Raw genomic sequence first — 18,654 nt, 5'->3', positions numbered from 1 at the left:
AGGGCGGCAGACCCCAGCACTTGCACACACGCTGCGCTCGCCGCAGGTAAGATACTGCATTTATCATTCAAATATCACTACTCGTACATGTTATAAACTAGCCGATGCCCGCAGCTTGGCCCGCGTGGATTTAGGTTGTTAAAAATCCCGTGGGAACTTTTGGTTTCCCAAAAACAAAAGTAGCCTATCAGTAATAGCCCATAAACAATATTAAATAATTAACTTAACATCACAATGCTTTTAAATAGTAGATTATGCAACATGGGGATAGTGTAATGTCTTACGTCACGGGCACCTGGATAAATCCCAAGCGAACGAGGGATTTTAGAGTAACTCCCGAGCGTAGCGAGCGTGTTACATCTAGAATCCTGAGTGAAGCGCTGCGTTTAGGGGTGCCCAAGACTAAGACAGCATTATCCCCAAGGTGAATACTCTGCGAGACAATAAAATCAAAATCTTCGTATGCTTAAATAGGTACCTACCTATCTGTCTTAAGAAATTTCTGAAAGCAAATCGTCTATTACACTTTGAGCATAAATAGTTTTTGAAATTAAATTTCTACTGCCATCATCGTCGTCACTCGACATTTTAATATCAAGTTAAATAATAATTAATTTCAATAACACCACAATATAACGTTTCGCAGATAAGTTTTGTAGGATCACGGAATTTTCAAAAGTCCATATTATTTCATGAACCATAGAGTAAACTCTATGTTTCTGTATGTCTTGCGAGTGAAAGAGAGCCATCACTCATCAAAGCGAGATAGAAAATTTAAATCTCGCGAGTGACGGGGACGCTATCATACGTCGAAGCGAGACAGCCATAGCAGCTTGGACAATTAAACTCCTTAGAGTAATTGTATTCTGTGAACTACAACCTCCTTGGTCTCTACATTATACCCCATGGGATTTCAGTACAACGTTACTGCCCGGCTAAGTCGTACTGTAATGACGTACTTTAACTTTAGATAACAGGTCAGTAATTAGGCATTGTAGAGCGAGTGGTGTGAAAAATAATTTGGAATACTAATGGTTGCTAAATATTAGTAAGTTGCACTTGACTCTAAGGATCACTCTCACTTGACGCTCGGAATTTGTGCACGCTTGTACAAAACGATTGTTAATGCAGGCTTGCCATGCTTGCAGTTACGTATATATTGTAGCCACCTGAAGGCTCTGTGCGGCGTCACAAATTTAAATTTACCACAATAGGAAAATCTTTCACATAATTAAATACATGTTTAAAACAAGTGTAAATTAAAAATTTATAACACCCCCGACAAGTGAAGGTTACAGTTACTAGAAAAAAGCTGATAACTGTCAAACGGCTGAACCGATTTTCTTGGATGATAGCTAAGAACACTCTCGATCAAGCCACCTTTCAAACAAAAGAAACTAAATTAAAATCGGTTCATTAGTTTAGGCGCTACGATGCCACAGACAGATACACAGATACACTCGTCAAACTTATAACACCCCTCTTATTGAGTCGGGGGTTAATAAACCAATTTTTCGTATTGACATTTAATGTATCATATTTAAAAAGACTATTTTGTTTATTGCGTGGCTACTTATTGCAATTTGGAGTGATGTTTATTATTATTTTTATGTTGGATCAAATAAATGGATTGTCACCAAAACTCATAAATAGATTTGTTTAAGAACATAGTTTATTTTCACATACATTTTTGAATGAAGTTGTGCTTTAATCAATACAAAAAATCGTGTTAAACTAGCCATATAATTTGCAAAAATTGGCAACAGTTCTTTTTTTTACCCATTAATGTGATTAAAAATCAATATTTTAGTACATTATGTTTCAATAGGATTATATTTCTAAAGTTTAAATATTTTTTTCAATAAATCAGATTATTTTTAAAGACATATATAGGGCTTCAAAGTTGAGTCTGTTATTGTTTTCATTAAAACAAGGCGCGGGAGATTGGTCACTACAAAATAAATAAAATCGTTTTTTCAAAAATGTTACATTAACTGTTAATACGAAAGATTGATTTATTTTAAACATGTATTCAATTATGTGGAAGTCTTTCCTATGATGGTTAATTTGGAGCTCGAAAACTTGCATTTTTTGGTCTAAATGTAAGCGCGGCCATAAGTGGTCATACCTACACGTTAGGCCAACTTTGTCGAAAGAGCAACTACACAGCTCAACTGCGTGCTGGCGAATCACACCAGAATATAGCGATTATTTATTACGCTAAATATAAAACAGTAAGAAAAGTGTTTTGTTTCAGTAACTGCCTTGTCGACGAGTGTTGCGACAAATGACGAGAAAAAAGTCCACGCGACTGAAGAAGCCGATATATTCCAGAAAACCAATGACAATGGTGAATTTGAAAACCAATCATCTAGTAAAATGAGCGTAAACATTAATACATTCAAAAATTGTGTAGTCAAGTTATATGATATTTTCACAAATATGAAAGTTGTTACGAAACATGATGGACCGGTGACGAAAACACGAATAACTGATATGGTTTGTGACAGTCGGGATATTGCGTCTAAAGATTCCAGTTATCGGGCAACAAGTCAGAACGAAGTCCTTCCGACAGAATACATTGTACCAGTCACTAGTAGTAGTACTAGTCTGAGTAATGTCATTAATCCAGTACAATGTATTAATTCATCACAAAATAGTTTACACACTGAGGAAGGGTCGTTCACTTGTGACATTTGTCGTAAAACTTATAATAGAAAAAGTCTCTTAGTTAAACATATAAAGACTCACTCTGAAGTAAGAGGGTTCACTTGCAAGACTTGTCAATACAAATGTAAATATCAATATCTTTTGACAAGACACATGGTAACTCACACTGGTATAAAACCTTTCTCGTGTGACTTATGCGATTATAAATGTGCTCGAAATAGCCATCTAGTGTCGCACATGAGAACTCACACGGGTATAAAACCATTCTCGTGTAAGCTATGCGATTACAAATCTGCACATAACAGCCATCTAGTGAGGCACATGAGAACTCACACGGGTATAAAACCATTCTCGTGTAAGTTATGCGACTATAAATCTGCACATAATAGCCATCTAGTGAGGCACATGAGAACTCACTCGGGTATAAAACCATTCTCGTGTAAGTTATGCGATTATAAATCTGCACAAAATAGCACTCTAATGCAGCACATGAGAACTCACACGGGTATAAAACCATTCTCGTGTAATTTATGCAATTACAAATGTGCACGAAATGGCGATCTAGTGACGCACATGAGAACTCACTCGGGTAGAAAACCATACTCGTGTAAGTTATGCGATTATAAATGTGCACATAATAGCCATCTAGTGACGCACATGAGAACTCACTCGGGTATAAAACCATTCTCGTGTAAGTTATGCGATTATAAATCTGCACAAAATAGCACTCTAATGCTGCACATGAGAACTCACACGGGTATAAAACCATTCTCGTGTAATTTATGCAATTACAAATGTGCACGAAATGGCCATCTAGTGACGCACATGAGAACTCACTCGGGTATCTTGTAGTTATGCAATTATAAATGCATATGAAAAAAATGATTTACTTAAGTATTTGAGAACTCATATATATATTTTTAATTATAGTCTAGCGCTTAGCTGCAATCAGACCTTCTAGCAAGTGATGATGCATCCTAAGATGGAGCGCACTTGCCTAGAAGTTGCCTATACTCATACACACATACACTTAGACTGGCGATAACCCAATTTTTTGTAAAATTTGTAAATACGAATGTACACATAGCTGGAGTCTAATATGTCATATTATGCCCACACTGGTGAAAACCATCATGTCGGTGAAGGGCTCGCCTCACTCCGTCACCGGAGAATACTCAGCAGATACTCTACAACAGACAGTGCGCTTTGTGTTGTGTCAAGGAGGATCTGAGTACCTACGTCACGCCGGCTTTGACAGACCTTGCCATATACTAAATTTTATAATTGATCAAAAGTTTGTTTCTTACCTTTTGTAAAAATACAATAGATATTAAATAATTATAACAAGCTATTAAATTATATCATTAAAAAATATTTTAAGTATAAGCTCTGTATTTTTTTTTATTCTACGTACTAATCTTATAGTAATAGTGAATTGCAGATGACTCTGAGCTGCAACTCTTAGGACGGTTACGCACATCTGATCCGAGTCAGTAAAAATACGTTCCGAGTAGTCATAGAACTATTTGTTGGTAGCTTACGCACTATATCCGAGTTCCGTCATCCGAGTTCTGTTCGTCATTCGTGAGAAATGAGAATATCTCGGATGTGCCTCGGATTCAAATCGGACATATGACGCAGATATGTCAAAAGCCCCTTTTTCATGTATGGGAGGCCCCCTTGAACTAATTCAATGTTTGGTTTGAATCAACGTTTTACATTAAATTACCAAATTTTTTTAGTTTTGTAACTCATTACGTCACCGAGCTAGGGGCCTGTGATATGCGGACAGACAGACAGCAGGGTGACATTATTAGGGCTCTGTTTTTACCCTTTGGGAATGGAACCCAAAAAACAGTTCATATGCGCTAATGCTTTTAACCTTATTTCTTCTATCTTATTTCTATAATGTAAAATGATTATATCACACTTCTAATTTTATAAAGGCGAAAGTTTGTGTGTATGTTTGTTACTCTTTCACGCAAAAACTGCTGAACGGATTTGGCTGAAATTGGCAATGGAGATAGATTATACCCTAGATTTACCCATAGGCTACTTTTTGTCCCGGAAAATTAAAGAGTTCCTACGAGATTTTGAAAACCTTCATGCACGCGGATGAAGTCGCGGGCGTCAGCTAGTGCGGTATAAAATGCGATAAGTGGTCATACCTACACGTTAGGCCAACGTTCTCGAAAAAGCAACTACGCAGCTCAATTACTGCGTGCTGGCGAATCACACCACAGTATAGCGATTATTTGTGAACGTCAGGATGGCCGGTGTAGTGCTGGAAAACTAATGAGATATATTCCAAAAAATTGTACCTAAATTGTACTATTTAGTACCTATATAGAAATAACTAGTGTTTTGCTCGGTGCGCGAGCTGCTAAAGCAGCTCACGTGACGTGGTAAGGTTAACTTTTATTATATAAAACCAAATTGATTTATTAAGATAATTCACCCCGAAAAACCCCATAAAATGACAGGCATTTCTATTTTTTGTAGAAAATGTAAGTCCGCCATCTTGGATTTGAAAATAAATGTCATTATCAAAATCAGCACCCTGGAAACCCTGAAAACGATATCCATATTATTTTTTGTAAATTAGGATAATAAGTTAGTAGGGTGCGTGGGTGCGCGGACCACTAAAGTGGTCCGCGAGCATGCAGCGTTTGTTCCACCGAGTAGACCTTCGGACTCTGATCATCTTTTGCCAAGAAACCACTCTTCCATCTTTTATAGCCTCCGAGATAGACACCGACGAAATTTGTACGGCGGCCATTTTGTTTTTCCAAAATTTTCCACTTTTTCTATTAATCGTTTAGTACATTCTTCAAAGATTGCGAGTTTCAACGAAATCGGTTGAAAAACAAAAGAGTTGCAAAAATCACGTCGGTCGCCATCTTGTTTTTCTGAAATTTCATAATTTTCCCCTACTCATATCGCGCATCCGAACATATCTCCCAAATATCAATGTATCGTTTTCCGTCTCTTTCTAGGAGAATGAGACATTCATAATCGCCATACAAAATGTATGGAAAAATAAATTCCGCCATTTTGAATTTTTTTTCTATTCATCGAGTAGACCTTCGGACCCTGATCATCTCATGCCAAAAAATCACACTTCCATCTTTTATACCCTCCGAGCTGGACACCGGCGAAATTTGTATGGCGGCCATCTTTTCTTCGCCATTTTAAATTTTTTTCCAGCTTTTTGGCAATTGGATGACGTCATGAATGATATTTGCTCGAGCACCCCCCACCTATCTTCAATACCTTGAGCGGACCCTTCACCCGTCTCCGATATCCTCAATCATCAGCTCTCTCCATAATTTTGGCTTACTAAGTTTTTGTTTTCTATATAACACCATCAGTGGAAAAAAAATTTTTCATACAAAATTTTACAGGAGTTTCTTAGTTGAAAATCTCGAAAATCTCCCCAAAACTGGCAACACCGGTTGCATATCTCCATACTGCCGGCCGAGATACACAATCGATTCATACATATTGACTTTCCAAAATGTTGCCAACTGCCTCAAAAACGTGATCAAAATTTCGAAAAATTAAAAAAAATACAAAATGGCCGCCAACTCGTTTCACAGAAAGATTTTACACGGTTTCATAATTTTCCTATTAACTACAGGATATACCACTCCCGATGACGTTTCAATCTCTCCTCTCGCTCGCACCCACGCGAAAGAGGATTCCTTGAAAAAGACCATGTCGAAAATCACATTTTCTTTGATAAATTCCAGTGTTGCCAGTCTCTGGCGACAAAAATACCTAAATGTCATTTGCACAAGCAAAACGCGTAATCGCTCATACTCGGATTTTGCTAAAAGTGCGTATTTCGATTTTTTACATTTTCCCGAAAATCTTGAAATTTCCCTAAAAATGTGGTAATTTTTTCCCACCAATCTATACCCCAAGCTTATACGTACAATCGCTTCATAGAAGCCGAATCGCTCCAATGTTGCCAACTTTGAGATATTTAACTTTTAAAATTGCGATTTTTCGTACCTCTAACATAACGGCCGCCATGACAGCCGCCATCTTGAATTTTGTAAAACCACTCCCGTTCTGTCAAAAAACAGGATAATCGTGGGCGAAACACGAAAAAATAGTTATCCTCGACTACCCCGTCTTGGATCTGTGGCGCCGCGGTTCGGGGTCGAAAAATGAAAATTTTGAAAACGCTACGGCTCGGCCGCCATCTTGTTTTTCCAATTTTTTCCACATTTTTTGTTAATCATGTACTACTTTCTACAAAGTTTGCAAAACTCAACAAAATCGGTTGGAAAACAACGGAGCTGCAAAAATCACGTCGGCCGCCATCTTGTTTTTCCGAAATGTCATAATTTTTCCCCAGAGGGTTCCCGAATCCAAACGCATCTCCCCTACATCACTATATCATTTTCCGTCTCCTTCTAGGAGAACAATTATGTCAATGAGTGAGTGAGTGAGTGGTAATTGAGCTATATATAGTATAATTAGTACCTTCATCAATTAAATAATAAACGAAGTTTCTCATACACCGGCGGTCCTGACGTCAGGTTGGCCGCTATGTTTTTGTATCTTGCATATAGGCTACGATAATCATTCTAAATCTTACATAGAAAATTTGTACCTAATTAGTACCTACCAAAACACCCAACGCACAATGAAAATCTAAATGGGATCCCACACAAAATAATATTATTTCATTTCCGCGCCATACAAAATCATGCAATCGCGCGTTGCTAAGTAAATTCTTCGAGTACTAATTGCTTTTGACAGGTGCCGTGGCATAGCGCATGTCAAATTAAATATCTAAAGCTGTTTCCGTTTCCGTTGTAAACATTTTAAAAAAAACAGTCAAGCGCGCGTCGGACTCGTACACCAAGACTTCGTGGAGGTTTTCAACAAGTAGGTTTTATATTAATAAAATTCTTAAGTCTACGACAGTGACTGAGGGAAAATCCTATATCCTACTACTATTATATTATTATTACTATCCATACTAATCACACTAATATTATAAAGGCGAAAGTTCGTGTGTATGTGTGTGTTTGTTACTCTTTAACGCGAAAACTACAGAACGGATTCGGCTGAAATTTAGAATGGAGATAGATTATACCCTACATTAATACATAGGTAACTTTTATCCCGGAAAGTTAAAGAGTTCCTACGGGATTTTAAAAAACCTATACCCACGCGAACAAAGTCACAGGCATCGGCTAATAATATTATAAATGCGAAAGTGAGTCTGTCTGTCTGCAACCTTTTCACGGCTAAACCTCTGAACCGATTCTAGTGAAATTTGGACTACAGACAGACTACGTACAGACTTAGGATACATTTCGGGGAAGGACATAGGCTACTTTTTTCCCGAAAGAAACAAACGGCTCCCGCGGGATAGCATACTATTATACGTTATTGAACGATAAATGCGTAAAAGATAGCACGCTATCCTGCGGGAACTGTCTGTTTTTTTTCGAGAGAATAAGTAGCCTTTATTGCTTATTAGATCCTCGCCTATGTCTTTGCAAAAAATAGGGTCACTTATATCACTTTTTAGTAGGTCCTCTGACATCGACTATGTCTATGCAAAAATGACATTCATTCATAGTTCTGCTACGGCGCTATTGAACGACAAATCCGTGAAAGATAGTATACTATCCCGCGGGAGCCGTTTGTTTCATTCGAGAAAAAAGTAGCCTATGTCCTTCCCAAAATGTATCCTAGGTAAGTCTTTACCAAATTTCACTAAAATCGGTTCAGAGGTTTAGCTGTGAAAACGTAGCAGACCGACAGACACACTTTCGCATTTATAATATTATTAGTATATTAGTATGGATAATATATATAATAGTAATAATAATATAATAGTAGTAGGATATATAGGATTTTCCCTCAGTCACTGTCATAGACTTAAGAATTTTATTAATATAAAACCTACTTGTTAAAAACCTCCACGAAGTCTTGGTGTACGAGTCCGACGCACGCTTGACTGTTTTTTTTTAAATGTTTACAACGGAAACGGAAACAGCTTTAGATATTTAATTTGACATGCGCTATGCCACGGCACCTGTCAAAAGCAATTAGTACACGAAGAATTTACTTAGCAACGAGCGATTGCATGATTTTGTATGGCGCGTAAATGAAATAATATTGTTTTGTGTGGGATCCCATTTAGATTTTCATTGTGCGTTGGGTGTTTTGGTAGGTACTAATTAGGTACAAATTTTCTATGTAAGATTTAGAATGATTATCGTAGCCTATATGCAAGATACAAAAACATAGCGGCCAACCTGACGTCAGGACCGCCGGTGTATGAGAAACTTCGTTTATTATTTAATTGATGAAGGTACTAATTATTTCTATATAGGTACTAAATAGTACAATTTAGGTACAATTTTTTGGAATATATCTCATTATTTTTCCAGCACTACACCGGCCATCCTGACGTTCACGATTATTTATTACGCTAAATATAAAACAGTAAGAAAAGTGTTTTGTTTCAGTAACTACCTTGTCGACGAGTGTTGCGACAAATGACGAGAACAAAGTCCACGCGACTGAAGAAGCCGATATATTCCAGAAAACCAATGACAATGGTGAATTTGAAAACCAATCATCTAGTAAAATGAACGTAAACATTAATACATTCAAAAATTGTGTAGTCAAGTTATATGATATTTTCACAAATATGAAAGTTGTTACGAAACATGATGGACCGGTGACGAAAACACGAATAACTGATATGGTTTGTGACAGTCGGGATATTGCGTCTAAAGATTCCAGTTATCGGGCAACAAGTCAGAACGAAGTCCTTCCGACAGAATACATTGTACCAGTCACTAGTAGTAGTACTAGTCTGAGTAATGTCATTAATACAGCACAATGCATTAATTCATCACAAAATAGTTTACACACTGAGGAAGGGTCGTTCACTTGTGACATTTGTCGAAAAACTTATAATAGAAAAAGTCTCTTAGTTAAACATATAAAAACTCACTCTGAAGTAAGAGGGTTCACTTGCAAGACTTGTCAATACAAATGTAAATATCAATATCTTTTGACAAGACACATGGTAACTCACACTGGTATAAAACCTTTCTCGTGTGACTTATGCGATTATAAATGTGCACAAAATAGCCATCTAGTGGGGCACATGAGAACTCACTCGGGGATAAAACCATTCTCGTGTAAGTTATGCGATTATAAATGTGCGCAAAATAGCACTCTAATGCGGCACATGAAAACTCACACTGGTATAAAATCATTCTCGTGTAAGTTGTGCGATCACAAATTTGCAGAAAATAGCGCTCTAGTAACGCACATGAGAACTCACACCGGTATAAAACCATTCTCGTGTAAGTTATGCAATTACAAATGTGCACGAAATGGCGATCTAGTGACGCACATGAGAACTCACACGGGTATAAAACCATTCTTGTGTAATTTATGCAATTACAAATGTGCACGAAATGGCGATCTGGTGACGCACATGAGAACTCACACGGGTATAAAACCATTCTCGTGTGAGTTATGCGAATACAAATGTGCACGAAATGGCGATCTAGTGACGCACATGAGAACTCACACTGGTATAAAACCATTCTTGTGTAATTTATGCAATTACAAATGTGCACGAAATGGCGATCTAGTGAGGCACATGAAAACTCACACGGGTATAAAACCATTCTCGTGTAAGTTATGCGATTACAAATGTGCACCAAATGGCGATCTAGTGAGGCACATGACAACTCACACGGGTATAAAACCATTCTCGTGTAAGTTATGCGATTATAAATCTGCACAAAATAGCACTCTAATGCTGCATATGAGAACTCACACGGGTATAAAACCATTCTTGTGTAATTTATGCAATTACAAATGCGCACGAAATGGCGATCTAGTGACGCACATGAGAACTCACACGGGTATAAAACCATTCTTGTGTAATTTATGCAATTACAAATGTGCACGAAGTAGCGCTCTAGTGCCGCACATGAGAACTCACACGGGTATAAAACCATTCTCGTGTAAGTTATGCGATTATAAATGTGCACAAAATAGCCATCTAGTGACGCACATGAGAACTCACACGGGTATCTTGTAGTTATGCAATTATAAATGCATATGAAAATGATTTACTTAAGTATTTGAGAACTCATATATATATTTTTAATTATAGTCTAGCGCTTAACTGCAATCAGACCTTCTAGCAAGTGATGATGCATCCTAAGATGGAGCGCACTTGCCTAGAAGTTGCCTATACTCATACACACATACACTTAGACTGGCGATAACCCAATTTTTTGTAAAATTTGTGAATACGAATGTACACTCGGAAAAATAATTCGCTTGGCAGAGCATACTAATGCGCGCGTATGTATAACACACAAAGATACGACCCGATGCTATCCGATAATAGATACACTCACACTTACTACACTCACTCACACTTCTAGATAACCTTACCAGTCGTATAGGGTTGCAAATTTCACATTCGTCAACATAGTTCTGATGGCCGAGTGGTAATAGTGTTGAAGTTCTTAAATATGGCGTGAGTTCTAATCCTAGTGGGGGATTGCTTTTTTATTTTTGCAATTATTTATTTTGTCTTCTTTATACAGTCAAAATTATCATACTTTCAAACAATATAATTATAAGCAAGAAAAAACAAAAATAATAACACTTTTCTATTTTAGAAGTTATTTATTTGTCTTTTGTGCAGTTCATAAATTATTATAATAAGCAAGAAATAAATAAGACGCTTGTCAAAAAATTAACACATCAAGTTAACAGAAGGTATACAAAAGAGGAAAAAAAATTGACATACTTTATCTACTCCTATTACTCCTATAGTAATTTAAAACCAATATCGATGTGAAGTATGCTAAAAGTCGGTCAAGTATGAACGTAATGTTTTATTTACGTTTTGGGTTACTTTTAGGTTTGTGAGATGAATCAACATGTTAATTACTTAGTTAGAAATCAAAATCAATTATAACTTCTAACTGCAATAACAATAACATCACTCACAAATAGAATTAAATTAATTACCTATACTTTATTTAATAATGTATAAAGGTAGGCCACCCTCGTAAGCTATTACTTTTTGTAATCGACTCGTCATGTTAGTAACCATATTCCAGCAAGTCTATGCTGCCCCACAGAGACTCCCAGGTTGAAGTTACCACTTTATTCAAAGTATAATATATCGTTTACCTGTTGTTCTATTATTATAGTATTTTACGTCCATCCTTGTCCGACTCAAAAGATTTTTCATTATTAAAAATAACAACGTAATTACATCAGTCAAAGTTTATATATTTCATTGCAAAATGAAAGTCTATGGTCCTGGTGCAAACCATTCGTAATATTTTCTTGGTAATGTATTCCGGCCGCACGCAAATGCTTCCGCACAGTTTGTAGAACTACATTGTGCTTGGTCGCTGTCAACCAAATTTTTAAAAAGGAATTCACGCTATGCATTGCAACGATTTCTTGGTGGTGATGTGACTCCATCTTATAAGCTGATGGTTTGGGCCCAGGTCAACAATTGTCTACATGCCCCGTTTCTCCGTAGTGACAGACCCACAAGCGCACGGTATTCATCTGTAAATGATTATATCCTGGATTAATACATAGGTTACTTTTTATCCCGGAAAATTAATGAGTTCCACGGGATTTTTAATAACCTATATACACGGGAATGAAGTCGCGGGCATCAACTAGTATTTAGTATATTGGTTACATTGTTATATTATAATGCGTCTGATTAAAAGTATTAAATGGACTAAAAACATTACGCTAACATTTAGAAAATACTAAATGCACATAAGTAAAACCATAAACATAATTTCAATACGAGTAGGTTATATTTGTTTACTTACCGATATCATCGATTTCGGTTATCAAAATATTCCGCTCAAATAACAATCTCTGCTTTTTAAACAAAGATAAATAAATGTTCCATGGTGGTGAGAAGTTCAGTAGTTATTCAGTGTGAAAAATAACACAATACACCATAAATGAATTCACTATACTAGGATCTATTAATCCGCGTGCTCAAGTTCTATTTGACAATAATTTATAAAATAGGTAGGGTAGATTTAAAAAATGGGACATCAACTTGATATTGCCATTCTGTAATCTATAGGTATACCTACACCGCATAATTTATCGTTTTGTGGGTTCGAAACATTTCAGTGATGAATAGACCTTAACTGTCTTGTTTTAAAGCTTAAATTCGTCCACATATCTACAGCCAGCACTGCAAGTGAAAACTGCTAATTAAAGTCGTGAATTTTAGACGTTATCTCAAGGTGGTTTAAGTCCATTTTACTCTGACATAATTGTGCTTCGACGATCGGATTCTATCAGCGTGGGTAAGCGGCAATACTACCTAGTGCCTGCTGTGGGGAAATCAGCGAAATATGTAATTTGTAATTATTGCAAGTAGGTATGGTGAAAAGAGACCGACAATTCATTAAAGAGAGATAGGTGTAAAATAATAAGTAAACGAGTTATGCACACACATAATGCTTCGTTGTGTTGCCTGCTTACCGATTTGTTTTGCTTTGTGTACACATAGCTGGAGTCTAATATGTCATACTAGAAGATGCCCGCGGCTTCGCCCGCGTGGATTTCGGTTTTTTAAAATCCCGTAGGAACTCTTTGATTTTCCGAGATAAAAAGTAGCCTATGTGCTAATCCAGGATACTATCTATCTCCGTTCCAAATTTCAGCCAAATCCATTCAGTAGTTATTGCGTGAAAGAGTAACAAACACACACACACACACATATACAAACTTTCGCCTTTATAATATTAGTGTGATTATGTCCACACTGGTGAAAACCATCATGTTGGTGAAGGGCTCGCCTCACTCCGTCACCGGAGAATACTCAGCAGATACTCTACAACAGACAGTGCGCTTTGTGTTGTGTCAAGGAGGATCTGAGTACCTACGTCACGCCGGCTTTGACAGACCTTGCCATATACTAAATTTTATAATTGATCAAAAATTTGTTTCTTACCTTTTGTAAAAATACAATAGATATTAAATAATTATAACAAGCTATTAAATTATATCATTAAAATATTTTAAGTATAAGCTCTGTATTTTTTTTAATTCTACGTCCTAATCTTATAGTAATAGTAAATTGCAGTTGACTCTGAGCTGCAACTCTTAGGACGGTTACGCACATCTGATCCGAGTCAGTAAAAATACGTTCCGAGTAGTCATAGAACTATTTGTTGGTAGCTTACGCACTATATCCGAGGTCCGTCATCCGAGTTCTGTCCGTCATCCGTGAGAAATGAGAATATCTCGGATGTGCCTCGGATTCAAATCGGACATATGACGCAGATATGTCAAAAGCCCCTTGTTCATGTATGGGAGGCCCCCTTGAACTAATTCAATGTTTGGTTTGAATCAACGTTTTACATTAATTACCGAAATTTCAGTTTTGTAACTCATTTCGTCACCGAGCTAGGGGCCTGTGATATGCGGACAGACAGACAGCAGGGTGACATTAGGGCTCTGTTTTTACCCTTTGGGAATGGAACCCAAAAAACAGTTCATATGCGCTAATGCTTTTAACCTTATTTCTTCTATCTTATTTCTATAATGTAAAATGATTATATCACACTTCTAATTTTATAAAGGCGAAAGTTTGTGTGTATGTTTGTTACTCTTTCACGCAAAAACTGCTGAACGGATTTGGCTGAAATTGGCAATGGAGATAGATTATACCCTGGATTTACCCATAGGCTACTTTTTGTCCCGGAAAGTTAAAGAGTTCCTACGAGATTTTGAAAACCTTAATGCACGCGGACGAAGTCGCGGGCGTCAGCTAGTGCGGTATTAAATGCGATAAGTGGTCATACCTACACGTTAGGCCAACGTTCTCGAAAAAGCAACTACACAGCTCAACTGCGTGCTGGCGAGTCACACCAGAATATAGCGATTATTTATTACGCTAAATATAAAACAGTAAGAAATGTGTTTTGTTTCAGCAACTGCCTTGTCGACGAGTGTTGCGACAAATGGGAACAAAGGCCACGCGACTGAAGAAGCCGATATATTCCAGAAAACCAATGACGATGGTGAATTTGAAAACCAATCATCTAGTAAAATGAGCGTAAACATTAATACATTCAAAAATTGTATAGTCAAGTTATATGATATTTTCACAAATATGAAAGTTGTTACGAAACATGATGGACCGGTGACGAAAACACGAATAACTGATATGGTTTGTGACAGTCGGGATATTGCGTCTAAAGATTCCAGTTATCGGGCAACAAGTCAGAACGAAGTCCTTCCGCCAGAATACATTGTACCAGTCACTAGTAGTAGTACTAGTCTGAGTAATGTCATTAATACAGCACAATGCATTAATTCATCACAAAATAGTTTACACACTGAGGAAGAGTCGTTCACTTGTGACATTTGTCGAAAAACTTGTAATAGAAAAAGTCTCTTAGTTAAACATATAAAGACTCACACTGAAGTAAGAGGGTTCACTTGCAAGACTTGTCAATACAAATGTAAATATCAATATCTTTTGACAAGACACATGGTAACTCACACTGGTATAAAACCTTTCTCGTGTGACTTATGCGATTATAAATGTGCACAAAATAGCCATCTAGTGTCGCACATGAGAACTCACTCGGGGATAAAACCATTCTCGTGTAAGTTATGCGATTATAAATGTGCGCAAAATAGCACTCTAATGCGGCACATGAAAACTCACACTGGTATAAAATCATTCTCGTGTAAGTTGTGCGATCACAAATTTGCAGAAAATAGCACTCTAGTGACACACATGAGAACTCACACGGGTATAAAACCATTCTTTTGTAAGTTATGCGATTACAAATTTGCACAATGTAACGCTCTAGTAACGCACATGAGAACTCACACGGGTATAAAACCATTCTCGTGTAAGTTATGCAATTACAAATGTGCACGAAATGGCGATCTAGTGACGCACATGAGAACTCACACAGGTATAAAACCATTCTCGTGTAAGTTATGCAATTACAAATGTGCACGAAATGGCGATCTAGTGACGCACATGAGAACTCACACGGGTATAAAACCATTCTCGTGTAAGTTATGCGAATACAAATGTGCACGAAATGGCGATCTAGTGACGCACATGAGAACTCACACTGATATAAAACCATTCTTGTGTAATTTATGCAATTACAAATGTGCACGAAATGGCGATCTAGTGAGGCACATGAAAACTCACACGGGTATAAAACCATTCTCGTGTAAGTTATGCGATTACAAATGTGCACGAAATGGCGATCTAGTGAGGCACATGAAAACTCACACGGGTATAAAACCATTCTCGTGTAAGTTATGCGATTATACATCTGCACAAAATAGCACTCTAATGCTGCACATGAGAACTCACACGGGTATAAAACCATTCTTGTGTAATTTATGCAATTACAAATGTGCACGAAATGGCGATCTAGTGACGCACATGAGAACTCACACGGGTATAAAACCATTCTTGTGTAATTTATGCAATTACAAATGTGCACGAAATGGCGATCTAGTGAGGCACATGAAAACTCACACGGGTATAAAACCATTCTCGTGTAATTTATGCGATTATAAATGTGGACAAAGTAGCACTCTAGTGACGCACATGAGAACTCACACGGGTATAAAACCATTCTCGTGTAAGTTATGCGATTATAAATCTGCACAAAATAGCACTCTAATGCTGCACATGAGAACTCACACGGGTATAAAACCATTCTCGTGTAAGTTATGCGATTATAAATGTTCACGAAATATCCATCTAGTGTCGCATATGAGAACTCACACTGGTGTAGAACCATCATGTCCGTGAACCGCTCGCCTCCCTTGTCACCGGAGAATGCTCAGCAGGTAGACTGTACAACAGACCGTGTGCTTTGTGTAGAGCGTGTTTAGGAGCATCCGTGTCTGTCACGCCCGCTTTGGGAAACTTTGCCATCACACTAATATTATAAAGGCGAAAGTTTGTATGTGTGTGTGTGTGTGTGTGTGTGTATGTGTATGTTTGTTACTCCTTCACGCAAAAACTACTGGACAGATTGGGCTGAAATTTAGAATGGAGATAGATTATACTCTGGATTAGCACATAGGCTACTTTGTATCCCGGAAAATCAAGAGCTCAGGAATGCGGTAGTGCTGTGACCTAATTATAATTATTGTCGATAAATTTCAACAATGTTTCAAGTTTATCATTTTAAACTATTATCGGGACTTCGTCTGTGTTGGTGTTAGCTGGCGGGCGTGCTCTGCCTTTTTGGAGTGTTTTTTTTTTTTGTTAAAACTGACTGGAAAGCGCTCTAAGGGGGTGCCGTGCGTGTGTCGGCGAGCGCCGGCACAGACGGGAACCATATTTGTATAATTTAACTAACTTGTTACTGTACGGGAGCTGTGTCTGTGTGTTCGACCGTAGCAATAGGGAAACCCTCCGAGCGGTGCTGTGCTCGGTAGCGCCAGCTGGGCCGACGGTTGTGGGTTGAATCTTCTATATAGTGCAATTCGGTAAACGCTCTGTCAATGCGATTGAAAGTTGCGTGTTCTACTTGAGTTTCCAATTAAGCTACCCGTGCTGCCATTTAGGCCGTGGGTCGTGAGTAATCAGGCTTGGGTTCCTGTATCGAGCGTTGTTGATTGATTGAATTTAGAAGCGACATCTTCTTGTGAATGTGGCAACCGCTACATCACTCCCCTCTGAGGCGACGTCGTGGTGTGAAGTATCGAGGAGAGGTGGCGTTGTTGTGCATCCAAGGGGAATGGCGCCTGGCTTAGCCATCCAGAGAAGTGGCGTTGTATGCTGACATCTGCTGGTGAAGTGCAGACCCATTGTGTCTATCTCATTTTTTCAGACCTCAGACAGGCGGACGGACACACAGACAGACGGACACACACACAGATAGACACACAAAGACAGACAGACACACACAGACAGACAGACAGACACACACACACACACACACACACACACTTTCGCATTTATAATATTAAGTATGGATAAGTACTAGAGGATCCCCGCGGCTTCGCCCGCGTGGATTTCAGTTTTTTTTTAAAATCCCGTAGGAACTCTTTGATTTTCCGGGATAAAAATTAGCCTAAGTCCTTCCCCGGGATGTATACCAAGTCTGAACCAAACATTAAAATCGGTCATCGGTTGGGCCGTGAAAACGTAGCAGACAGACAGACAGGCACAATATTAGTATGGATCATCAATACTATCATATGTCTTCGTTTTTGCTAGGGTTCTGGTCACACCCTGTATACTTATATAGTGCGCTTTAAGTTGAGATGGCAGCCGGGGTAGCCGCTGCGGGTGACGTACGGGTATGCGGGACGTCCCCCCCTCATACCGCGATTGCCATCTCAACCTGTCGCGTACTATAGACCTAGACATCTATTTTTCAACCGGAAAAATCCTATAAAAACAACTTTTTAAACAGTAAGCATTTATTTCCTTAACAATTTACAATAATAGGTAAGATAGGTAGAAAGATAAGTAGATAGTTAGGTAGCTAGATAGATAGGCATATTAGATATAAATGTAAAATATTCGATAGAATGGATTAAATAGATAGAGATTTAATTCGTTAAAGCCTAGATGTATTGGTTTGGTATCGCTTTCCTACCAAAAGAGCACCAGCAAGAAACTCGGCTATCATCAATATAAATAAGCACGGTATGGTTGCGCTCCCGATCGGCCCGTAATCTCACCGGGGGCCATGCCCGAAAATCAGCGCTGCAGTCCACTGACTGCAGCAACAAGCTGAGGCAGCGCCCCGTTCAGCCGAGATAGATTAAGCCTAGTTCTAAGAAGTGGGTGCCTGGGTCTTGGGGAGCCAGGGAGCATGGACATTGATCGGCTCCTTAGTTCCCCAGGGACTATGCCGCCCTACCTGTTTGTGTCTGTGTTTGTTTTGGCTGAATAAAAGGATTTAT

At 38.1% G+C, this 18,654-nt stretch overlaps 1 protein-coding gene across 1 annotated transcript in view; it reads left to right on the top strand.

The window, feature by feature from the left end:
• Positions 1-18,654, top strand: part of LOC123878296 — a 73,381-nt gene that overhangs the window by 23,616 nt on the left and 31,111 nt on the right. The window contains exons 11-13 of the mRNA XM_045925442.1: positions 2,258-2,350; positions 9,171-9,263; positions 14,679-14,768. Of these exons, the coding sequence (XP_045781398.1) occupies positions 2,258-2,350; positions 9,171-9,263; positions 14,679-14,768 (276 nt within the window). The remainder of the gene's footprint in view (positions 1-2,257; positions 2,351-9,170; positions 9,264-14,678; positions 14,769-18,654) is intronic.

This window comes from Maniola jurtina, chromosome 26 (assembly GCF_905333055.1).
Source record: "Maniola jurtina chromosome 26, ilManJurt1.1, whole genome shotgun sequence".
In the NCBI taxonomy this organism is placed as follows: Eukaryota; Metazoa; Arthropoda; class Insecta; order Lepidoptera; family Nymphalidae; genus Maniola; species Maniola jurtina.
The sequence above is the reverse complement of the archived record's forward strand: the minus strand, read 5'-3'. Positions and strand labels throughout refer to the sequence as shown.